Here is a 27,158-nt window from a genome sequence, read left to right on the forward strand (position 1 = left end):
TTACACCGAATGGACAGAGCCCACAGTCCCCTGAGGTTCTGACTCCGGCACTGGGCTTCAGGAGCTCCCCCAGGCTTGAGCAGGGGGCAGGGCTTTTATAGAGGGAGGGAGGGGGCTACGTGCAGAAACAGCACAGTCAGCTCTGACAGTCACCTTGAAATTGGTCCCGTGGTGGTCTGACCGGTGTCATCTTGATTGTTTTAAGTACAGTTAATCTTCAGTTCCAGGGTCGTAGCAGATGGGGTTCCCTCATGGATATCTGCAAAAGCAATCTACTCTCGTCCCCTCTCTGACTTCACGACCTCAAGCCCCATGAGATATCTTCGACTGACAGACCCTGCATGAGATTCTGCCAGGTCCTTGGCAACGCGTTGCCTCTTAAATCAAAGAGATGAGACTCTTGCTGGGGCAGCATCTGCTAGTGCTTCACCACGATTGTCTCTTTCTTCTTCTGAGTCCAACCTTAGATTTTATTTCCTAGCCTCCTTGAAAGTTGTGTGGGACGTTGTGTACCACAGCCAGATCTGGCCCGCAAATCCTCTCACTTGCCCCTCAGCTATTCCCTCCTCTCTGATTGGTGCTCACCGGTATGGAGACGATCGTGGCTATTTGGGAAGCTGTAGATGAGAGAGCTGGCTCCTGAGTGACTGCGTGGAGGAGAGCCACCCTCAGACCCGGAACACAGCTTGCCTGGTACATGGGTACGAAGTAAAAATGTTGACTTTATCATTTGGGGGTCTGTTTGTTACAGCAGTTTAGCCTACCTTAAGAAATATTTGTAAAAACTCACTTTTGCTCAGTTTTGTACCCATAGATGCCCCAGGCATGCTTCTCAGGCTTCTGGCCCCGCTCTTGAGAGCTCTGAAAAAATGTCACCCTTCCAAACCCGTGATGGAAAATTCTATTGTTGGAAATATTTTCACTGATGATGGTCATTAGCCCTTTCAGGCCATTAGTCTAAGGCAATGGACTAATTGAATTGAATCCAAAAAAGATTCAAGCCCTTCCCAAGTGGGAAGGGCTCATTCAGAGTCATCAGAGGGGGGCAGGAAAGGGAGACTAATATTTTTTTTATTTTTAATTTTATATCGGACTATAGTTGATTTACAATGTTGTGTTAGTTTCAGGTGTACAGCAAAGTGATTTAGTTATACATATTCATATAGCTATTCTGTTTTGGATTCTTTTCCCATGTAGGTTATTACAGAGTATTGAGTAAGAAAAGGAGACTTCAGATTGCTGTGTCCTCAGTTGTGCCAGGAAGTTTTCAACTTGAAGGCTCTTTACCAGAAATGAAGACTTTTCACTTTACATTTCATTTTTAGTATTAAAAATTTCAGCATGAGGAAGAAGGCGGCGGATGGGCCCTCCAGGAGCCTGTGTGCCTGACTCAGTTCCTCCTGCCAACTCCCTGACTTCAGATACCTGACTCCGGAAGAACATATCACTGGATCAGTCTGACTGGTCGCCCAGCACCACACAACCTGACATTGCCATGACCTTGCAAACCTCTCACTCCTGAACCAGTTGTCCCAAACATTTTATTCTGGACTCCTAATTGGTGGAGATGTACAGCCTGTGTACACACATCCAGAAGCCTCCCAAATACATCCACACCTTCCCTGTAACCTTCTCAATGCCTCTAGCAGTAGAGATTGTGATCATCTCTCTTACCTGAGGGTGTCAAAGACTTGGTGGGAAAAAGCATCTAGTACAGGGACAGAAAGGAGGCACCAGATCTAAGGTCACAGACGTCCCAGCCTTTATCAGCTCTTACGGCCACCAGGACACCTACTCTTGCCCTTGAGTGCTCTGGTCACAAGTCACTCTAATTTGTCCCAAGGACAAAGGACCTGTCCCTGGCTAGGCCATGCTAACTGCATTTGGTGCTCTGCCACCACGTTCCCAGCCTGGTTCCGAAAACCTGCTACAGCAACTTCATTGCACATTTGTTGTGTTTAACTAACAGCTTGGAGGCTGCCTTTTTAAAGACTCCAAAACAAACACTTGGAGATCCTAGCTCAGATCTTGCCAGTTTTTGTCATTTTGCATTTCTGTCTCTACCGGGACCAAGATGCCATACAGTGAAGGTGATGGGCAATGAGAGGCAGCAGCGTGAGTTCTTCCTGACTACGTCCCACGATGTCCTTCCGAAGCAGGCAGGCCTGAAGGTATGTGTAGACCACAGCGAGGTGGAAGGTAGCAGGTGGAGAGGTACTTCCTGAGCCCTGAGTAGGAATCAGTTCTCCAGACAAACTCTGTTAGCTTTTGAGAAATATTTGACCTCTTGATTGGCACACACACACATTTTCCTTTGGACCTGAGTGGGGTTACTCTGTGTAGCTTGAACTTATTATTTTCCTAGATATTAATTTGGGGGACATCTTGGCTCAAAATAATTTCCCCGTTCAATGGGAATGTACCCCTTTCCAGGGATCGAGTTCCTGCCCCTCACATCATGGTCCTGAGGCCCTTGCGTATTCATCCAAAGGTAAGCATCTAATGTAAACCCATCCTATCACTGTGCTTCCCAAGGAGTTTTCAACAGATGATGGGGAGTGGGGAGCATTTTGTCATTGTGGGGAAAGGCAGACGTTCTCCACGCTCCCATTCCTAGCCACTGCCATGTCAAAGAGGCCGGGAAGCAACGAGTCCAACCCTGAGAGAAAAGCAGAGTCAGATTGCTGACACTCTTTGAGTCCTTCCTCTGGTTTTCCCTGCGTCCCAGCAGCAGCTCTGGTCTTCTTATCGTTGTGTAAGATGCCCCAATAGCTGGTCTAATATATTTTTTTTCTTTTAGCCTCAGCTGGTTGGAGTTTGGTTTCTATGGCTTACAGTCAGGCCCTTTTTGTCTTCTGTATTTATTCATTTCTTTATTTCTTTATTTTGAAAGCTGTACATTTTATTTTTGGCCACACCACGCAGCTTGCGAGGTCTTAGTTCCCCGACCAGGGATCGCACCTGTGACCCCTGCAGTGGAAGCACAGTTGTAACCACTGGACCGCCAGGGAAGCCCCTGCTTTCCATATTTATTAATGTCTATTACAGCTACTGTTCCTTTTGAGAAACACCTCTGTGAAGAGATTTGTGTGACGAATCAAAATCATGGCCTGCTGCCATGATTGTGTGCCACTTATGCTACATTCAGAGTATGTGTTCTCTTCTAATGTGGTTTTGGTGCAAATTCCTACCAGGCTAGGACAGACCTTACAGGTGGTTGTGGCTGCCTGGGTTTAATCACTGAGGGAACAGGTAGATTTTCAGATAAGACATGAGAACTGAGAAATCAAACCTTAGGTGATGTATCTGCTGGGGCCTCGCTCTTTGGTGTCAGGACTTCAAACAACCCAGGCGTCTTGAGTGTGTTCCTTGGTGGTGGAGGGAATGGTGGGAAGAGAGCCTTTGTTACATGGAGTTACTCAGGACCAATGAGCAGTGCTTTCAACCATTTTTGATCAGGTCCCACATTAGAACATTTTACTTATATTGTAACCACACACACACACATATATAAGTATTGTTTTGTGAATTTTTTTCTTTTGATTAAATATATGTGTATATATATAAACACATACACATAATCCAAAGAAAACTTCACAAAACAATACTTACATTTATGATGTACGGCACACTCTATTTTTTATTCCATTTCTGTAAAACATGTTTCTAAAATTGATCTTACAACTCAGTAGTTCTCAGACTTTTGGGTCTCAGGACTCCCATACATTCTTAAAGTTTGAGGATACCAAAGAGGTTGTGTTTATGTGAGTTACAGCTATTGATGTTTACTGTATTAGAAATGAACAATGAGAGGGTTTTTTTGCTTTTGTTTTTTGGCCCCGACCAGGGATTGTTCCCGGGGCCACAGCAGTGAAAGCGCCAAGTCCTAACCACTGGACCACCAGAGAACTCCCTGAGGGTTTTTTAAATACAAGAATACACAAACTCATATCCTATTACCTGACAGAGTAATGGCATCACCATGTGTCCTTCAACCTCTGGAAAATGCCACCGTACACTTGAGAATGAGAGAATGAGAGTGAAACAGGCAAATGAGAGTTTAGTATTATGATGAGAGTAGTTTTGACCTCATGAATTCCCTGAAAGAGTCTCAGAGACACCGGGTCGCCTGGACCACACTTTGGGAATTTCTGTACTAATAGGTTGTGACCCAGACTTTGAAAAACATGAACCTAGAAAAAGCCTAGACTGATTTTGGACAAAGTGAACCAGTAAATCCAATTAGCTAAATTTCCTTCTCCATGTTTCCCTCTTGTTCTTCCTGAGAGAGGAGGGTATTATGGTTAATTCCCCAACAACGATTTCATGTAAGATAGTTAATCTAAGCCAATCCGTGCACCGCATTCCCCTGGCAACAGGGCCACGAGCATCATATGCCCTGGGTTGCCTCCATCAGACTAAAGAGAATTTAAATTCCATGATTGAGGGAGAGGTTTGCTCTCTCTGTGGATGTGAACAAGGGATACTACTGGCAAAACAGTGTTTACAAATGCTGTTGCAAACAGAGTGGGGATATGAGGACAAAAAAAAACCAACCTGGGAGTTTGATGACACTGAGCTAATTACATCTTGCCTGGGGCCTCCTTTATCTCCAGTGGGCTTTGCAGCTCTGTGAGAAAACACATTTCCTTATTGTTAGAGTTGGGGATTTCTGTTACTTGCAGTAAAAAAACATATTGACACACTGAGATTTTAGGGAAGTCTTGTTAAATATCCCATCCTGTACTCTGCTGGTTACAGAGTATTTTAAAGGACACATTGTGTGTGACCCTACCTAGCAGAGAACCAGCAAGTTGGGAGTTGAGGTAATTAGATCAAGTTGATCAGGGGGCAGGAGCTAGGGTTTCAAGGACTGGTTGCCCCTTCCTTATGCGTATTCTTTTTTTTTTTTTTTTCGTATTCTTTTATTTATAGCTTTGTGGCAAGAAAAGTTGTATTTTATTAATGCAGGCACTCGAGTCCCAGGCATTCATTTTATAAACATCTGTTTCTGTGACTTGCTCAGATGTGGCTTCTTTAGACACCCATCCTAGCCTCCAGCACACTACATTGTAAGCATCTATCTACCCAATTAGACTGAGCTCCTTGAGGGCAGGGATTCAGTTTTATTCATCTTTGTAGACCCTAGGACTCTTCATCGACTGATACAAAATACGTTCACAGTAAATGTTTCTTGAAAGAATAAATGGGGGGCTTACCTCACAGCGCAGAGGTTAAGAATCCGCCTGCCAATGCAGGGGACACAGGTTTGAGCCCTTGTCCCAGAAGATCCCACACGCCACGGAGCAACTAAGCCCGTGCACCACAACTGCTGAGCCTGCACTCTAGAGCCTGTGAGCCACAACTTCTGAGCCCCCGTGCCACAACTACTGAAGCCTGCGTGCCTAGAGCCCGTGCTCCACAACAAGAGAAGCCACCGCAATGAGAAGCCTGTGCACCGCAACGAAGAGTAGCCCCCGCTCTCCACAACTAGAGAAAGCCCGCGCGCAGCAACGAAGACCCAACGCAGCCAAAAATAAATAAATTAATTGATTAATTTTTTAAAAAAAGAATAAATGAATGATAATGAAACACACTCTTGTAATGCAGGAGTCAGCAAACTACAGACCATGGACCAAGTCTGGTCCGTGGTCTGCTTTTCTATGGCCCAGGAGCTAAAAATTTTTAAATGGCTGAAAACTCAAAAGAGGAGTCATATTTTATACTATGTGAGAATTATATGATATTGAAATTTCAGTGTCCTAAACTTTTATTAGAACACATCCTCACTTATTCACTTACATATTATCGACATTTTTGCACTACAACATCAGATGAGTAGTTGCCACAGAGACCAACGGCCCACAGAGATTAAAATATTTACTGATTTTTACAGAAAATGTTTGCCAACCTGCAACGTTGTAATGTTTCCTGGTTTGTTTGTTTTTGACAGAGGTGTGGCCTTTAGTCTCATTTTTAAAGTTCAATCTTCATTTATCTTAGTCACGTTGCCAAATAACATGCAAGGTGAAGAAGCATTTGACAATTATTTGGTAATACCTGATTAGTGGAGAAAGGAAGGAACACTAAATTTAAATAGAGAATGAAATATCCACTCAGATTTGAATTATACAAATTACTTAGATTCACTGACGAAATAAATATTTTAAATGTCTAGTATCACTGTTACTTAATTCTGAGGACATCTGATTTGACCACATTAAATTTTAATATTTTTAAACTGACAAAAGCCCAATACGTTGCCGAGTAGTTAAACCTCACTTAATACAAGGGTTAGAAGTCTTATTCTAAATATTGCATTGACGTATTTTGTACCAGTAATTAATGCATGGATGTACTAGAATGTATTTTGTATCAGGAAATGATGTATTGATATATCAAAAAATACTTTATGAGGTATATACAAAATTATTTATACTGATTTTAAATGATAATTGTGTAAAAACAATATACTTACATTTAGCAATCGTTACTGATATGGGGGGAGATGAATGACTTTTCTTCTTTCTTGTATTTACCAATTTTTCTCTATTTTGCCTTTTTATAATTACCAGGAGTTGTAAAATACTACATGATTTGACCAATTCAAAATAAAATTCCTTTAATCCCTGTGAACTTGTTTCACATTTACTTTCCTGCCCGCATACTCCAAGAGATCTCTGATGTGGAAAGGACTAAACCTGAGGTCTAGTGCCTTGAAAATAAGACACAAGAGCCAAGAATAAAATTAGAGGCAGGGCCAACTTTCCACACGAGGAAGTCTACTTACCATTCTTGGGGGGGTGGGGAATACACAAAGGCCCTTGAAATGGAAAAAAAAAAAGGTCACAGTTGAACTAATTAAATACAACACCACTTACTTGCCCTATGGGGGCACTCTCTCCGGGTATAATGGGAGGGAATTATTTTAGCAACTTCCAAGGAAACAATACATACTTATATATTGTTAAGTCTCTAAAGTAATATTAGAGAGGAAACAGGTTCAGGTCATCATTTTACATTTCAGGGCAAAACCTAATTATGAGATGAATTTTTTTTAAATTCTAGAAACAGGCAAAGTAGCTGTTTTCTTTCATCTTTCCCACTCTACCAACCTTGACCAAGAAGGGAAATGATGAACCTTTTGAGAGTTAATGTATTCAATAACTCCTTTTTCAAGTAGATAAAGAAAGGCAAATGTGAGAAATGCTTGGAAAGCCAACCGATGACTGGCTGATATTTTTTATAAAGAAAAATTGTTAATTCGCTGTGAAGGAAAATGTGTAATAATTTACCAGCTGTTGGAATTGTTTAATAACAGCACTTGCATGACATGAATTGTTATTCTAAATAACACATGGCCTGGATGCGGAAAAGGTAAGCTGTCAAACAGAACCTTGCGCTTTGTTATTCCCTGCGGCAAACTGCGACCGATCACCAACCCTGTTTCCTCTTCTTTCTGGGCATGCGGCTATCTGCTATTTTCCAGTCCCCTTTGGGCTTCTGTGTGGACACAGGACTGACTTCCGGCCAGCAGAACGTGGGTAGAGGTGATGCATGCCTCTTTCAAGCCCGACAGCCCTCATACCTGCAATGTTCCATTTTTCTTCTGCTGACTGAATGGAGAGGATTCCGAGGACCCAAGAGGCAGAAAGAGCCACAAGATGGACAAAACCTTTGCTGCTTGGAGGAGAGCCGCCTGACCAGGAACGCCCACACTGGACTGCGGTGGGACCATTAGTCTGTCCTGTACATGTTCCCATGTTCACGAGGGTGTTAACTCCCTGCAAATGGCTGAATCTGATCTGCCTATAAGCAGACAACTGAAACCACGCGGCCAGTTTCTCTGACTTAAGAACAATCTTGCCAAAGAGGGTCTTTCAAATTCAAACCAGGCTTCTCCTAACATTCAAAAGTACCACTGATGGGAAAATTGTTTTCTTCATTATGATTAACTCAAGACAGAGGCAGTGACATGGGCACTGCCAATTCTCCACTAGATAAGAACTTTGGCGACACTCTAGTTGGTTTGGAATAGCTCGAAATTTTTGGTTCAGATTTAATCTGGTCATTTGCAGATAAAGTAGGAACGATCATACATATGGCCCTAACATAATTATCAATCTCTTACAAAAACATTTTTTCGGTCAAGAACAAATCTCTTAAGTCATTTTACACAATCCCTTCTCATTAGGCAAGATGGATTATCTGGAAGATCAGGGAAACTGACCTCAGAAATTTCACTGCTCTTGTGGTTTTTAGACATATTATTACCCTGTGGGGATGGAGAGGGGTCAGTTAGTGTCTTCTACAAACTAACTCCTCAAAGACAACCAACAATGTGTTTTCACCAATGAAGTTTGACCTGGTCAAATTCTTTTCTTCCTTGAATGAAAGTCATTAGTATTCATTAATCCAAGCTGTTCAGTACTCTTAAGTTCTGATCATTTGGATCTTGGCATACTAAAAAAAAAAAAAGAAAGGTATTTAATCAAAGGAAGCCAAAGGAAGCCAACTCAGACAAGAATAGAATACCTCACACCAAAGCGACATTAAATGTTTTTTATTGAACAAAAAAAATAAAACATGGAAGTGGAATTCACTGAGCAAAAGCAACTCACCAGGTGGAGCTGCTATACTTTGTGCTAAATAATCTTATGAACTGAGTATACAGAATACATATAATATGTAAGTTACCTCAACAGCAAAGGAGAAGGTGTAGATTACAGTTTTGGAAGGAAAAATTTGGCCAAATGACAAATTTAGTTGCTCAAAATTTCTAGCCCTTATTCACCTAAATTCAGTATGAATCTACATACGTGCATTCAGTACGTGCATACTGAATTCCCATTTTAATGGAAGCTGCTTTTTGGAAGAAATTTCAAAGTTTTCTTTTTTGCATTTGTTTGACGTGCTACTCAGTTTTTAAAATTCTTCTATTTGATATATGTGTGTGTATATATTTATACACACTTAAAAAACCCCAAAGCCTTGCTTACAAGTTGAGGGGTCATGCTGTTTTTTTAAATTAATATTCGTGAATTGCAATTATTCTTTCTCCTGTGTGTCTAAGAAACTTGATGTGTTCTCAATGTAGCCCACAGACAGGTGGGCTGACAGATGTGTCAAAAATACTTTATGAAAAGAGGGAGGTGGCTCATGCCAGTTGGCAACCTTTTGTCTATTGTTTCCTGTTGGAGCGGGCTACCTCCCTTTCACATCTCACGATCAAAGGTGAAAGGAAAACTTTTTACTTGGAAGCCTAGTTAGCACAGTTGTACATTTACTACAATCCACCTTCAACTTGGTTTCTTGGGCTTTCTAATGTAAGATGACAAATACCTTACACCCAGTACACAGCATCAAAAAAGTACTGCAGAAACATCTTATAGACAATACCTTGCCTTGCTTTTTTTTTTTTTTCTCCTCGTATGTTAAACATCAGCTTCTATGGGATACATTTCCAGAATGGTTTTGTTACCACTTTATAAACACTCAAAGCCAAACAAAGAGCACAAAGAACATCAATGTCGTCTTTTTTCCAATATTTGTATCAATTACTGGAGGCTAATCCTAACATACACTACTTAAGGGGGAGGGCGAAAGAAGAGAATTCATGACACGTTGCAAAGATAGGACTACAGCATCTTAGTTGTAGGGACGATCTTAAGGTGCAGAAAGAGGGGACTCTCTAGAAGGTGATGGTGTGGTTTCTTCAGGTGGAAAAACTGTGAGTGTGCAAGCTCGGATGCCACCCAGGGACTCCGGGAGATCAAAAACCTTATGCCATTCATCTTTATCTGGATCATATTTCTGCACTATCTCTACCATACAACGATTATTCCACGAATACCCACCAACCACGTAGATTTTATTTTCAAAGACAGCGACCCCAACATCACTCTGCCCTCTTAACATGGCAGCAATTGGGGTCCACTGGTCAAGGATCGGTGAGTAGTATTCACAGCTTAGGACATCATCATAATCGCTTGTTCCTCTGAAGTGATTGCCACCAATGACATACAGCCTTTCTCCCACTGTACACATGCAATGCAGACCTCTGACAGTGGTCATTGGCGCCTTCTGGATCCATTTGTCAGTATCAGGGTCAAAGCACATGAGCTCCTTTTGGAAAGTGTCATGAGTAATTCCTCCTAAAGGATGAAAATTATAGGCATGAGGTAAACAGATTATTATAAAAATGCAAAAGCAAATAGGAGGCTCTCTGTCACAGGTCACAGATAATTAACTTCTATCCAGGTATTATGACATTTTAGAGCTTATCAACCTTGTTCTTATAAATGTCTCCCTGCTATACTTTCTCTGGATTAAAAATAAAGAAAATAACATTTTCATCTCCTCAAAGAACAAAAATGCAGCTTATATTATTGTAATGGCTTTCTCAAACAGAGATCCATGGGATTTAAGAGGCTTTATCGAATGAAAATATATTTTGGCCACTCTTAGAGTTGGGTTTACAGGAAATCCCAACTACAAAGCATCATTCACTCCTGCTGCACCTCTGGGTGCTGAGCACAGGGCTAGGGCACTTTAAAGCCTAGGTGCCCGTTTCCTCATTTGTCAAATAAGAATGTCCACTCTAGTTCTCTCATTAGGATTGTGACTATGAATTGAAATAAATCACAATGCTTTGGAAAAGTCGAAAGTATTGTGCAAATGTACAAGCTTATACGAATATTCAGAACTGATTATTTTTGTAGAGCAAATGTACAAGCTTATACGAATATTCGGAACTGATTATTTTTGTAGAGTTTTGGGTGGGTAGGGTGAGGGTGGGTAATGGCCTCTCTTAAAAAGCTAAAGAATTAGAATGCTGAATACATATGGAATTTTGTATGTACAGCAATTCGTTGTTGCTCTATTGAGTCTATATCACCTACAAAGTATATTCTTAGAGCACATCTAAATCAGTCTGTACAATGAAAGCATCAGACTATATATTCTGAAGATTAGGGAGAAAACTAAACTAATCTTTAGCCATATCATTCAAAGCTCTATTGTCTGGTGGCCAGATGACAATCAATTTTTTTTTTCTGCTTTTAGATATTTTTTCTGTACTTCACTGAATTGCCAGCAAGCAAAACAGTGCTCTTTGGTTTGAAACTCAGCTGTGGTTCCTAGCCTACTCTTGACTGGGTAGGTCATTTGTGCAATGTATCCTAGTTATGCCAAAGCACCACTAGAACAATTCGAATGTCATTTTTTTCCCCCCAGAGGACTTGGAGCTCTCCTTATAATGGCATAGCAGCTACACGCGTAAAATAGGTGGATGGTGTAAATCATCGATTAGTGGAGCATATGATTTCCTGGATGGCTCTTTCAATATAAGACGTCCCATAGTTGCTCATATATTTAACACCAGAAACCTGCCAATCATACACTACAGGCCTTTCCCTGATCCTTCTTCATTACAGATTTCATAAGGCAGCGTCCAGAGACTCAGACCACAAACATCACCTTATCGCCTTTGTTCTCTAATAGCGTAACTGCTGGCCTGGCACTGGCAGGCCTTCAAAAGGGGGAAAACTGTCAGAGGTAGACTGTGTCAGGGCCAAATGGTAAGAAGCTGACTAACGGAATAAAATTTCAATACCTGAAGTGAACGTTACATTCAAATAAGACTCCTTCCTAAATTCTACGGAAGGATGATTTGAACGCCAACAGTTTGAGAATGAAAGTTGTTACTGGGACACTGAGCCAACTGCAGCCGTTTCAGAATTTTTTATTAGAAAAATATATGTGCATGTGGCCAAAATACAGGTAATCAGCACAGAATTATTTATGCAATGACACCATAGTAGAACCCATTATAATGTTAAGGACAAGAGAAACATATACTATGGGTTGCACTAAATGAGAGAATGGACATTATTATGCATTATATGTATATTGGTAGCAAGTTTTATGCACAGTAGAGCTCGTATGTTACACAATGATATATTTCCTCATAGAGTTTAGCTAAATTCTGAATAAAAATGAATTAAATGCTGTTATAGAGAATATGAATGGTGGTTATAAGAGTACTGAGTTATTGGAGTACAGAGTATGGGGACGGAAAGGCAAGCTGGAGAAGCTGAAAGCTTTCCAATTTCTTCTAACTAAGGTATTTACAGTAGGATTGGTTTGCTGCTAGTCTTATAAACTTATAAAATGCCAAAGGATTCATATGCAAATGTACACATAAAATATATTCTAAAATCAATACAAATTATATTTTGGTTATCCATTTCCGGGATTATTATTAACACCAGATGGAAAGATGGCAACATAGCTAAAAGTCTATGTATTATATTAATTGCATTTGCAATTATTTACCTGAAATATACATTACGCCTCCATACACAGTTCCAGCATGGCCATAGTGGGGCTCACTCATTTTGGCAACATAGGTCCATTCATTTGTTCTTGGATTGTAACATTCTACTGTAGCTGTTGTTTAAAAAATAAAAAGAATGAATGAATTTTTAAAAATGATGTATAATTTCAAATTTAGCAATTAATTATTTTTCCTTTTAGGTGGAACAATAATAATATCCAAATAACTGAAACATTTCTATTATAGCTATGAGATATTCTTTGGGGGTCACTTATATTAATTATTGACGTTATGTTAATAATATGAACCATTAATACATTGATAACATGTTACATCAGACGAGCTACGTAATATAATAAGGTAACATTTCTGTCGCTGCAGAAATCACTAGGATTTCTTTTCTTCTAGGATCTTGTTATATCTTTATAATTTGACATTTCTCCCATTTCTTTGCTCTAAATATGTGGGAAGAAAAGATGAAAACAATCACAAGGAAGAAAAACACTTCGATTCTATATGACACACCATATAGGAAACAAAAGTTAACAGATATGAAGCAAAAATTTAAGTTGAAAATGAAAGTATGCACACTGCCTGGTGTATGTTTTGATGCCTATTGCGTTATTTTATATCCAGACTACAAAATGGACACTGACAATAATTTTTCAGTATTTACACATTAAAGCCAATAGCTTGTATATAACCACCCAACACCATTGTAGCCAGTACTGTTCTTAACTTGAAGATGATTAGCAGCATAATATGAAGTTAAGATTTTTATTAGGGGTACTTCCTCTCAGTAACAAATTTATCATCTTTAACATTATTTGAGAAGTGGCCTCATCTTACTTAAATATCAATCTGTTATAACTTTAAGACTAGAACAATAACAGTCCAGACAGATAGAAAATGTGATCTTTTTTAAAAGGCAGAAAAACAATAGGGATGTTAGGAGGACTCTGGTCAAAAGTACAACATCTAGATTGGCTTGAAAAGTTTATACTATTTATTGCAGATGTTGCTACTTGCTAACCCAAATGCTTATCTCCACTAACCCTGCTTTTTTCTTACTAACAGAACCACAACACTGCTAAGGAAAGCACTGTGCCCAACTCAAAATAAAATTCAAATTAGCAGGTTCCCTTGAAGCTGGAATTGATGATATGATACAGTTGTAGGCAATGGAATGGAAGCAGGAGGATACTGAGTGGGGCTATTTGATCAAGCTACCAGAATAAAATTTGGCTACTTGCAGCCAAATGCAATCCTAATTGATGAATCATCCTTTGAACAAGTTTTCCTATTTAAGAAAACAACAGGGCTTCCCTGGTGGCGCAGTGGTTGAGAATCTGCCTGCCAATGCAGGGGACACGGGTTCGAGCCCTGGTCTGGGAGGATCCCACATGCCGCGGAGCAACTAGGCCCGTGAGCCGCAACTACTGAGCCTGCACGTCTGGAGCCTGTGCTCCGCAACAAGAGAGGCCGCGATAGTGAGAGGTCCGCACACCGCGATGAAGAGTGGCCCCCGCTTGCCACAACTAGAGAAAGCCCTCACACAGAAACGAAGACCCAACACAGCCAAAAATAAATAAATAAATAAAATTTAAAAATATTTATATTAAATTGATGGAAAGATACTTAGCAAAACTGTTAAAAAAAAAAAGAAAACAACAGTAATGTGAGAACAGGCAAAACTAGAGAGAGAGATTAATTTTCTACTCTCTTCAATAACTTCATTTCATCAAATTCACTACATGAACTACTTATTTCTCCTCTAAAAACACCTGTATTATACCACTTCTCATATCCCTTTACTGATTTCCTTTTCTACTTTAGTTTTAAATTTTCAGTCTTATTTCAAAGGCTTTTAACTGTTCTCTTTTTTTTTATCTGTTAGTTTTGTTCATTGCTTCAGGCTTGGACCCTTACCAACTCTATTTCTTCTAAACCTTCCCATCAGGTAGCAAGATCCTGCAAAATCTTGCCCTCAAATAAGGGCTATTCCCACAATTAATGCAAACTAAAACTGTTTGCTCCAATACTGTTTGTGACTATTTTCAGTCACTGGATGTCTTTTTTTTATTTATTTATTTATTTATTTATTTATTTATTTATTTATTTATTTATGGCTGTGGTGGGTCCTCGTTGCTGCACGCAGGCTTTCTCTAGTTGCGGTGAGCGGGGGCTACTCTTCATTGTGGTGCGCGGGCTTCTCATTGCGGTGGCTTCTCTTGTTGCGGAGCACGGGCTCTAGGTGCACGGGCTTCAGTAGTTGTGGCACACAGGCTTAGTTGTTCCACGGCATGTGGGATCTTCCTGGACCAGGGCTCAAACCCGTGTCCCCTGCTTTGGCAGGAGGATTCTTAACCACTGCGCCACCAGGGAAGTCCTGGATGTCTTCTTGAATGTTCAGTTCCATTTGCCTTCAGCATGACTTTTGCCTAACTGACAAGCAAAATCCTCCAGAATGTATATCATTATCTCCCTCTCGACACTTACAGAGGATCTACTATATTGACTGGCATCAGCAAAGTAATTAATGGTACGGTTTTATCTGATAAAAGAACGTAGTCTAATCACACATCCTATCAGAAGGGTTTTAAAGACTTCTTTCCATCTATTTGATGTCAAAGGTAGCTTTTACTCCAGTTCTATGCTTTTCTTAATGAAGAATTCTGCCTTGAACTTTGAAATTTCTAGACTGTTACACTCTTTCCTCTAATTCAATCTGTTCTGATGCAGTTTGCATCCTCTTATTCTTTTTATAGGGAGCTAGAATCTGAATAGCTATTCACTCTTTACGATTATTAAAATTTTCCTATGTAGAAAGATAATGCTGTTCTTCTATCACTGAGTTAATTGCATTTTTTTGGTAATGGGGGTTATAAGAATCCATCTATACTTTCTCATACAGGGGTCCCTGAAGTGTAAGATGGCTATTAATCACCAATAACACAACAAGTATATAATAGTTCATCATCCCTAAACTTGTCTTCTTCCAGCTAGATAACCCATCTCCTTTAGCTTTTCCCATCATTTAATCTTTACTGTCAAACCTTTGGCTTTCTCCATGCAGCATTGTTATTGTTATTAGTAAAATCAATATATTTAGTTTTAAAATAGAATATATCTAATTAACAAGTCTATATATTGATACCTGCCCTTAGTTCTATTTTCCATATTTACAAGGCAATGAGATGTTAGTGCCAACCACCTCGATAGGGGGAGGGGACACGGGATGAGCAAGTAAGGAGTTGGAGCCACAAAGCAGTGAGTCCATCACAGTCTATGACAGGTGGAGATAGTAATGAGGTAACTGGGAAAATCCAGAACAGGGGAGGTCAGGCAAACTACAGCCTGTAAGCCAAATCCAGTACATCGTCTGCTTTTGTATGGCCCACAGGATAAAAATATGAATGGCTTTTACATTTTTTTTTAAAATTTTATTTATTTATTTATTTATGGCTGTGTTGGGTCTTCGTTTCTGTGCGAGGGCTTTCTCTAGTCGCGGCAAGTGGGGGCCACTCTTCATCGCGGTGCGCGGGCCTCTCACTTATCGCGGCCTCTCTTGTTGCGGAGCATAGGCTCCAGTCGCGCGGGCTCAGTAGTTGTGGCTCATGGGCCTATTTGCTCCACGGCATGTGGGATCTTCCCAGACCAGGGCTCGAACCCGTGTCCCCTGCATTGGCAGGCAGATTCTTAACCACTGCGCCACCAGGGAAGCCCGGCTTTTACATTTTTAAAGAGTTGGAAACACAAATCAAAAGAAGAATAGTTTGTGAAATATGAAAATTATATGGAATTCGAATTTCAGTGTTCATATATAAAGCTTTATTGGAACACAACTTCACTCATTTGTTTATAAACAAATTGTCTATAGTTGCTGTCATAATACAATAGCAGAGTTGATTAGTTGTGACAGAGATCTTACAGCCTGCAAAGCCAAAAAGATTTCCCTTCTGGCAATAGGGATCAGTTTTCTGATCCCTATTCTAGAGAACCACCTTCAGTAGTCTGGTGGCCTAGTATTTAAATTAGAGACCCTCCCTAATTTAAGAATTACACTTCGGTTGGTTATTTCACATAACTCATCAGGGACTCTTATTTTCTCAGGTGATTCCACTGGAGTTCAGAATCGTGCACAAGGGATGACGGGGAATTTACTTGTTCGTTGAGGTTAGGAAAGAGATTAGTCCTGAAGAAAACCATTTGGACAACAACGGCTCCCACAAAGAGGGGATGGTCTCTAGAATCCTAGAGTGCCGGTTGGTAATATGTCGCTTAATAAAGAAACTGCAAATCCATTAAGGGATATGGATGCATTTGATAAATGTCAGTAATTTTATTGTACATTTATTTGGAAAAATCTAACACGTTTTCTATAAGTTATTTCATTATTTGCAACCCTGAGTTATTTAACTGAAGTGAAAGATACCTGAGCTGTCATATTTCTCCTCAATGGAAGATCAATTTCTTATATGACAATTTTGAAAGATACCAGAAATAACTGACTCCTTTTTCACTTAAGTGACAGCTACTCTAAGCTTTCCCCAGTTTCCCACTGTACCCAGTGTCAAAGGAAAGTAGCATTTCTAAGGAATTATATTTCAGCAGTAAGCCAGGCTCACACACACACTAACAGTATCGTTTTTATGTACTATGGGCTTGGGTCCATACACTCCATGGCAAGATTTTAAAAGGCTAAATGCATTAAAATGACCTAAAATGTCTTGCAAACGCTGCCGCTGTTTTCTTTTCATCATTATATGCAGGCAATGGTTATTGTGTGTATGAAGAATAAATGATGTACTGGTACTAATGAACCTGTTAAACTGTGAAATGATTTTCCCATCAATCCCGTTTTCCTAACACCCATTCCTACTCCCCTTCTCTATTTACATAGAAATATGACTATGTCAACATAATCAGTTAAGATGGAATGTTATTACAACAGATGTTAGTGTGGGGCGGAGGGAGGGGGTGTCATTAAAAAACGCTTATGGAACATGAGAAATGTTAAAAACCCCGCCTCGCTGGAACATTCAGAAATATAAGCAAGCATTTCTTTAGAACCAAAATCTACTATTCTGTAAAAATAATGGGTCTAAGAAAATTACAAAGGGCAACTGACACATATCCTCTTCTTATTTACACAAGGAGAAACATTATAAACGGAATTCAGAAGAACACATTGATGTTCTTTTGGGAGGTAATCAGGGCGGTTACATCACGTTTGGTTACCTCAACGATACAGAATGTGACGAGACGGGCCCGCCTACTTCATATCCCCACATGGGTGTAAAATAGGAGGAATTCAAAGGGGTGGGGTGGGTCAGGAGGAAAAAAAAACATAACAAAGCGAAGCTGCTTGCTACTTGGTTTTATATAATGACTCTTTTGGGCCTGAAGGTTCTCCTGGAATCAAGACTCTATATTTGAGTGTACTTAATAAGTCAATCACATGATTTTTTAAAAAAAACTTCCAATATATTTTAACTTCAGATATGTAGCACAGAATGGATCTGCTGGGTATGCTGATTTTAAGGGAAGCAATCATCTTCTACAAAAGCTTAGTTGCTTACAGATTCTAGGAGAAAATTTCAAAGGGAAAGAAATATCAAATAGTTGCCCTCTAAATGGAATTACAGTTGTCCTTTGGTATTGAGGGTTTGTGTCTATATTATAATCATCCATTTATTTGTGAAAACACAGTTTATGAATTAAGATAAAAATGGACCTCTGTTTACCATCTAGACGGGGAGTATTTTTTTAGAATATTTAAATCATTATCCTTAGGTTTAAGCTCTGGGCAGTTGTGTTTTTAAAGTCTAAATATAATCAAACAGTTATTACAAATTTAGGAATAGCTCATGAAAAGCATGATTCTCTTGTATCCTGTCACTTTCAAACTGAAACACAGAAGACTGTTTTTAATAAGAGATTAAAGGGATGATTTCTGAAGGTCATGAGCAAGGAAGCCAGCCGCTTGCCCAACGGGGTAGTCTACTTCTTGTTCCCAATTGAGTATAACGTGGGAAGAACTCAAACAGGGTAAGGATTAAGTCAGAAGAAGGAAGCCTCTAGCGCTTCAGTCTTATATAACAACTCTCCTTGGCCTGAAGATGATAAATTCTCAGAATATAAATATTAGGAACAATAAAAACTTAATAGTTGCATATTAACAGAGGTGATAACATTACCAAGCAAGCAGTGACTGAAAAATGGAGCTATTTCCTTAGAGAAAAGAAGTTTCAAAATGACCACTGACTGCCAGGGCTGATGACCTATAATTTGTAAACCTGTAAAGATGAACTTATATAAGTGGTTTTTCTAAGAAAGTGTCAAGTCACTACTTGCATCTTCTGGTTATTTCCAGACACCATAAATTTAAAATAGTATAATAACATGAAAATAATGTGTGTGGGTTGACTGAGGAAATGACAATTCTACACTAAGGGTATTAATGTGTCAAGTGCTTTTAAAAGTCTGATTATTAAAATATATTGGGAAACTTGTGTGGTTCATGATCCTGACAGCTAGTCCAACAATCTGGAAAGTCTGGCCTTAGAAAAAATTTCACTGTGACAACAAAGGGGAAAAAAAAAAAGGGTAGGAAACACCAGTAACATTAAGACCATGTCACTCATACAGATTGCCAACAAACACATGAAAAGATGCTCAACATCACCAATCATTAGAGAAATGCAAGTCAAAACCACAATGAGGTATCACCTCACACTGGTCAGAATGGCCATCATCAAAAAATCTAGAAACAATAAATGCTGGAGAGGGTGTGGAGAAAAGGGAACCCTCTTGCACTGTTGGTGGGAATGTAAATTGATACAACCACTATGGAGAACAGTATGGAGGTTCCTTAAAAAACTAAAAATAGAACTACCATATGACCCAGCAATCCCACTACTGGGCCTATACCCTGAGAAAACCATAATTCAAAAAGATACATGTACCACAATGTTCATTGCAGCACTATTTACAATAGCCAGGACACAGAAGCAACCTAGGTGTCCACTGACAGATGAATGGATAAAGAAGATGTGGCACATATATGCAATGGAATATTACTCAGCCATAAAAAGGAATGAAATTGAGTTATTTGTAATGAGGTGGCTGGACCTACAGTCTGTCATATAGAGTGAAGTAAGTCAGAAAGAGAAAAACAAATACCGTATGCTAACGCACATATATGGAATCTAAAAAAAACGGTACTGACGAACCTAATGGCAGGGCAGGAATAAAGATGCAGATGTAGATAATGGACTTGAGGACACAGGTGGGGAAGGGGAAGCTGGGACAAAGTGAGAGAGTAGCATGGACATATATACACTACCAAATGTAAAGTAGATAGCTAGTGGGAAGCAGCTGCATAGCACAGGGAGATCAGCTCAGTGCTTTGTGACCACCTAGAGGTGTGGGATAGGGAGGGTGGGAGGGAGGCTCAAGAGGGAGGGGATATGGGGATATATGTATACGTATAGCTGATACACTTTGTTGTACAGCAGAAACTAACACAACAACGTAAAGCAATTTTACTCCAATAAAGATATATATAAAAAAAAAGACCATGTCACGAACAAGAAAGAGCTTGATAAGCTGAAAAGTTTAAGAGCTGAGAGCAGCTCTTTTTGTCTCCAATAAACTGCTTATTCTCAAATCCATCAGACTACCTTTTATTTTCTAGAATACTGAAGAAAAAGATTCTGATAATTACTCTGAATTTATCCAGAGTCAATGCCAATATTTTAAACTTCCCCAGCATTATGGAACCTGGAATACCGTTCAACTACAGGGACTCTATTTCTAACAGAGAATAAAGGAAGATGGGTGTTACCCATTGTTACCAAACAATGATGGCAATGACAGATATGTAAGACATGACATAAAATGTGGTCTTTCTGACTTCTTGGACAGCCACCTTGTTCCAATTTTATCTAAAATAACAAAATTAGTGTTAATTTATGTAGCCAAAGTATTGGTCTATGTTAACTGTACTTGTCGCTGATCTTAGATTAGGAAGACCAAGAAGGGACCATCAAATAATAAAGCTTACCAGATCAGTTTACAGTGAAGAAAACTGTTTCGTATTTCACCAAGAGAGAATGATTTTTGAGACTAATAGTTACCTATCATAATACTCACAGTAAATAAACTCTGGATAATATTGAACTCTGAACACTTAGTAGATAAGAAAATCATCTTACTCTGTGGCCTGTGGTAGGTAACAGATTACGTAAAAGAAGCAACTATAAAAGTCCGTGCTCTGTAAGGAAGAATTTTAACCTGTTCAGTAAAATATTATGTGGGCTTTTAAAATGGAAAATGAGGGAACATGCCAAACTTCTGTCCAAGATACTATTAGAATTTAAATTAGCAGAACATACTTTTTAGTTGAACCTTCAAGATGAAAACCATAGATATTGCACAAGTAAAACATTCTGCAACATATTGATATATTTGTAAGATAATAATTTGTAGTGTGGCCAACAATATAAGCCCAGATAAGGCGTACAGATGGTCTCTGATATTTTCTAAGAAAAACAGTTTAAAATAAAATCCTGGCTACATTTTTTGGTCTTTGATGTTACAAAACTGCTTATTTTATGATTTGACAAGAATCTGGGGGTAAAGAAACTAGTCTCTGTGCTTAATAGAAGTGCACACACTTACGCAGTTCACCAGCTGCATTTCGCCCACCAACTGCATACAGGTATCCTTTGAGGGCACTTAGGTGGAAGAAGGTGCGCTTTTCATTTAAAGATGCAACTTGCATCCACTTATTGTATCGAGGATCAAATCTGAAGACTGTATCAACTGCCGTTTTTCCTTTTGTGTCATAATTACTCTGTCCACCAACGACGTACAGGAAATTTCCAATGACGGCAATGCCATGCTGGTACCTTGGGGCATCCATGGGGGCTAAGGACTTCCACTCGTGAGCCTTTTCATCGTACATGCGCAATTCCTTGCTGACAACCAGCTGCTGCCTCAGCACTCCTCCTAGTGTAACCAAATGAGTGGTGTCAGACCGAATGGCAGTCCTGTCTGACTGCATCACTGGCTGCATATATGGCATCATTTGGTAATTGCTGGCTTCCAAAAGGAGATTCACACACGTGTTGTCAGTTCTCATGAAATCCACGGTTTGCACGTAATTAATGAGCTCCTGTGGTGTCATCAGTGGAAATCGTATGTTCTTCATTAATTTTGCAGCAAAGTCCATCCGAGGCTCTTCCAGGCGTAGCCAGCGACAGGTAGCCTTAAAGAGCTCAAGTTCAGTGCAGTGCTTAAGGCTATTACTGGAAAGCACAAAGGCAAGACGTTCAAAAGGGAGTTTCAAGAACTCCCCGGTGCTCAGCAGCGCAGGAAAATTCTTCAAGACGAAACTGTTAACGTATTTATCCACTTCTGTCAGATTGTAGGTGTTGGCAATCCGCCCAACTTCGACACAATTGTCTAAAGTGACCTATTAAGCCAATTACAAAAAATTAAAACCCAACTACTTTCATGGCACTCACGCCTGGATACATAAATACCTGTACTAGAATAAGAGTAAATATGCTTTTTACTGTCCATATAGATGCAAATAAAGCTTCCTTTCTCCATATATTAACGATTTAAAGGGAATTCACAAACCACCCTTACCTAATCCAATAGAAAGGTGACTAAAAGAAAATGCTCATTCCAAGTCAGTAGATTGAAAGTTACTCTAAGAAACAATGGTATAACTTGACTATGGCCAAAATAATTACTTTTCTCTCCACAAAATGTGTCCTCACCACTCCCACCCAAATACTAAGAAAATTCCGGGCAGATGGAAGTTCTGGAAAAATAGAAAGTTATTCTATTATGAACCATCTCAATCCACTTTTCAGTCATGATTCTTAAAAGTAACTCAGCTAGCAGATCCACACGCAGAAAAACTCTAGCACCCGATCCCTAAATGTCTCTTTCATGTCAACAGGCATCATTCATCACTATGATTCATTTTGATTCCTTCAAAAGTTATTGCTTATAGCGAAGATAATTTAATAGGACCATTATTCCTAGGGTGAAGTTATTCTCCATATTATTTATGTAGAAACAGAAGCAAGGAAATCACTTTCTTGAGGCCTGGAATGGGTGTTTCTACATCAAATCATTCCTTTTGTTTAGTTTTTGGTATGTATGCTGATGGCTGGCACCATAGTTTTCCTTAGCCACCCTCTTACTCTCAGCATACTGTAGCTCTGCCTGGACCCCGCGTTAGCACCCCGAGATTTCCCCAGCACAGAGTAAAATATATCAAAAGCGGGAGCCATGAAAAGGAGAGAAGCTATGGAGAGGCCTATCTTCAGCAGGAAGTCTTTTCAGTGCTCTACTAAATGATTGGTCAAAAATGAAAGTAGGAAAATCATATCAGCAAATATTATGTAAAGCATAAGTCACAAAAACAAGCCTACCATACAAATGTCTGTGTGTGTGTGTGTGTGTGTGTGTGTTTGTGTGTACAAACACAGAGACAGGTCAAAGGCAAAGGATTCAAATGTTTTTTCTTAATTTTGTCAGGGTGTGTGTTCACAAATGTTACATAAACCTCACTGATGCAACTGTATTATTAACAGATTGGCAGATGCTTATGAGAAAATTGGCTGATCCTTCTATCGTCTTTCTATGGAAAAGCTGAAATGACTCCTCTTCATAAAGTAACAGTCCAGTTATGATATAATACCACTGAAAGCTCTAAGGCCAACACACGCACACACATGCTGCTATTTTCATAGATTTATTACTCAAGAAGAATTTGAACTCTTTTAAGCATCCTATTTGCTTCACAAAAATCATCAACAATTTTAAATGGTTATTATACCTAATAGCTATGTATTTAAAAATACCTAAAATAAATTGTAACACAAAAGAACCAGGAAAAACAAATTAACAAATTATGGGCCTTTTGAAATCCACAGTTTAATACTGTTCAGTACCTTGGTTAATAATAAAAAATACATTTTAATCCACTTTTAGGAGTGGCAGGTTGGTGTCTCATACAATTTTAAGTTGTGTAAATGAAGTTACAGTTAAAGCCTCATTGCCCAAATCACCCCAGGTGGAAGGGATTGCTGTTTGGGGTAGTAGATCCACTTTATAAGGTAAGTAAGACATAGTCCTTCCCCAGAGCAAGAGTAATTTTCACTGTTTTTTTTTTTTTTTGGCCGTGCCAAGCGGCATGCAGGATCTTAGCTCCCCGACCAGAGATTGAACCCGAGCCCCCTGCAGTGGAAGCGCGGAGTCTTAACCAATGGACCACCAGGGAAGTCCCAATTTTCATTTTTGAAGATGTTTGCTAATATGGATAAGCAAAAGTTGATGAAAACACAAATATATTTCCTAAGTATGCAGATTCTTATCATTACTGATATGATTACAAATAAAAACAACAAAGAATGTATATTTTAAATGGACAAAATGATAGCATTGGTTGTTAGTCACCAAATTTAAATCTAAATTTATAGCATATAATACAAACCAAGATTAACAGAAACCAAACTGTAATTTAGAACTGGGATCAAGGTATTTAGTTCCTTCCTCTTTCCTTCTTCAGTTTCATTCAATAAGAAAACAGTTACTAAAACAACAGGATAAAAAAATCTACCTTGTATTTAAGGGCATTTGGAAAATCCCTTCTATATATCAGATATACAGATGCACAGGACTGGAAAATCCTTGACAGACTACTTAGTCAATATAGATAGCTGCCTACTCTTTCCTTTAAAAAAAAATCACCAGAGAATGGTATTTCATAACCTTCTGAATTGTCATCTTCTTGAATAGAAAGACTAAGTAATTTCTATAGCTCATGTACAATAGCTACCACACTGTGGGTATATAGCAAAGGTTAAATACTACGATTATCAGCAATATAAAAATTAAAGACGTGATGATAGATACAACTAAAAATAGAATATCTTCTGAATTAACATAGCAAATTACTAGAACCTTATTAATTTTAAATGAGACTCAGATAAGAAAAATATGTAATAGGAAATTAATTTTTATGAAGTGCATGTAATCAAAGCTAAAAAAATTAATTGTAGACTATAGGGATTGTAGAAGCACAGTCTAGAATAACAGTTAACAATATAAACAGATCAAAAATGATGGAATAGCGGTAAACAATTTTTGCAAAGATACAGGATTATTCAATTATAGTTCATTTTAATGCATTCTCAGTCATGATTCTTAAAAGTGCTTCAGCTTGCATAGTCCTGAACATTTAGCCTAGACAATATTAAATAATGAATATGTACATTAATATAACATACAATGCAATTCATGTACATAATAGAATACATTACATTTTAAAATATAAAACATGAATTTAAAGCTTATTAAAAAAACCAAACTCATAAGTAGAAAGAACTCTAATTTCATCTGAATATATACCCTGGCCAAAATTCCAAAGAGTCATTACAGAAGTTAAGCCAAATAATTATATTAGAGTTTTAAAGGATAGAGAAGCAAAAAAGGACAAAATTTCTCAACTGCTTATGAGAACCAATGACATTATTTTAAAAATAATCAAGTGTACATTTAAGTTTCCTTGATATAAATTACTATAAATTATTCTACTGTAATCAAGCAACCTTCATGGTCATCCTAAAGGCAGTTCTAAGCATCATAATTCTCAATTGTCATTAACATCCTGGTGTTCACTGCTGCAATATTAAATTGTTCAAATTACACCTGATGTACCTAAACGCTGTGATTAACATAATTTGATACTTTAATGACAGCTTTCATCAGCAATCTGTGATGTTATGTTGCTGAAATTCAGTGTCTTATACAAATAAATTCCCATTTAGGAAAAAAAAAAGCAAATGAGTATCTGCTTTTGTACTCTCAAAGGGAGAGCAAACACTAAGAAATTAGCTGGCAAATTTGGGGGGACTCCTCAGATATTCAATGTACCAAATTCTCCTTAGTGCTATCTAGTTCATTAAAATGACAGCCTGACATCAAGTACAACCAATGCAGAGACAGAAAGCACGTCCACAGAAAAAGACTGGGAAGAAATCAAACAAGCTACTTTCGGGGGTCGAGGATATAACAGGCATCGTCTCCTGGGCCTCCTTCCACAGGTGAGAACATCACAGGACACAAGGAAGGGACCTTTTGGTAAGAAGAACAAAGGGATGATAAGAAAACTAAAGCCTTTCTCTCCCAGTCTTGTCTCTCTTCACATGATGAGTGCCATTTGAGGTGAATACTGATGGTGTGTCCAGCTTGGGGAATCCAATTTTCTTATTCCTTTGCACTTTGAATGCACTTCCCCTGTTGGTTGCAGTATTAGTGACCACAATGGTCTTTGGGGGGGTAAATTGGTTTAGGCCCAGGCTGAGATTCTTCTTTCCCTACAGAGTCCCAGATGGCAGATGGGCAAGAATGGGCTGGTTAAAGTTATATGCAGGGATGATATTTAGAATATTTGAGTACCAACTAATCAGAATAGATGCTCGACCATAAGCAACCAGTATCTGGGTACTACTTACTGAATATCAGCCTTAGCAATAAGGAAAACAAGACTGGTTTGGTGGGGAGGGAAACAGTTTTGATTCGTTGTAAAATTATCTATACAATTTTTTCTTTAATTTGCATTGAACCTCCCCAAAAGCATTACCTGGAAAGACGTGTTAATTAATCTTAATGGATAAATCCAATTTAGATTAAAGAAGGAATGTGAAGTATATGTACTATACAGGAAACCCTTACGTCAAAAAGAACATTCCCGAAGCTTGCTGCTGCTATCATCACATTACAGCAAAAGAAGCTGTCTTTTCTAATAACTTCTTCTGATTCCCTTCATTGTTGCCTTTTCTCCCACAAATGCACCTCCCTTGTTCTCCAAGGTCTCCCACTCTTCTTTATCCCAGTCACCTCAATAAATTTCTCTACACTTCATTGTGATCCCCCCAACCTGATCAGTGACAATAAATGTACAGGTGGAACCAATGATAGACCTGTATCAAGAAAAGAAAATAAGCACTTAAAAAAAATGAGTTTAAAGAAAGACTACACCGAGTCTAAAGCACAGGGGCAGCTTCATTCTCTGATTAAATATGCTTTTATGTAAAAAAGAAAATGGTTTCTTGCTTACCTTCATTCTGTTCTGTTTATTCTGTATAACTAAATTCAAATTGTAATATTTCCACCTCAATTACAAGTGTTCTATTTCAGCAACCTTACATTAAATTGGGTTTTACGGGCTAGCCTGTAATCCTCCATAACAGTAATAATGTGGGGAAAACACTAGATGTTACAAATTCCAAACGGCAAACAAATGATAAACAAAAAATTTGACTACAACCTGTGTGTAAATCAGGGAATGGCTGCAAGGGATTTAGCATGCTGTAGTTATGCAGTGTCATAAGACAAAAACTAATGTAACTTTTGTAGGTATGTAACTAAACAAAGGTAAGTTTCCATTATCTCCATGATCTATGACAGTAAATGTTTTTAGTTTTATAGAAAATTTTACCTACTCTGCTTTATATCCTTCACTGTCATCCTTCTGTTTTCTTTTCATGCTCCTCTTTTCTATAACTACCAAGAAAATCACACAGCAAGAACAAAAGTACCAGATACTATAAACTCTAATACTAATTACAACCCTAAGATAAAAGTATTACTGCAAAGGAAGGCAAAGGTCGGAGGGGAGGGGTTCTTGTTCTATTAAGCCTGATGCTCCCTTATAGAAAACTGGCGTCTCTATCGCACCAAAGGCAAGTGGGGCTTTATTATTGGTTGTTTTTTTTTTTTTAAGCAATAT

The 27,158-nt window shown here is 38.7% G+C and overlaps 1 protein-coding gene across 19 annotated transcripts in view; it reads right to left on the minus strand.

The window, feature by feature from the left end:
- Positions 1-8,548: 8,548 nt before the first annotated feature.
- Positions 8,549-27,158, minus strand: part of KLHL13 (kelch like family member 13) — a 386,710-nt gene continuing 368,100 nt past the window's right edge. For all 19 annotated transcript variants that reach the window (XM_082377201.1, XM_082377217.1, XM_082377213.1 and 16 more), the window contains 3 exons: positions 21,023-21,818; positions 12,337-12,450; positions 8,549-10,154 (listed from right to left, as the gene is read on the minus strand). In XM_082377201.1, coding sequence (XP_082233327.1) covers positions 9,667-10,154; positions 12,337-12,450; positions 21,023-21,818 — 1,398 coding nt within the window. In that variant the 3' untranslated portion in view covers positions 8,549-9,666. The remainder of the gene's footprint in view (positions 10,155-12,336; positions 12,451-21,022; positions 21,819-27,158) is intronic.

Source organism: Balaenoptera borealis, assembly GCF_965194805.1.
Source record: "Balaenoptera borealis genome assembly, chromosome: X".
In the NCBI taxonomy this organism is placed as follows: domain Eukaryota; kingdom Metazoa; phylum Chordata; class Mammalia; order Artiodactyla; family Balaenopteridae; genus Balaenoptera; species Balaenoptera borealis.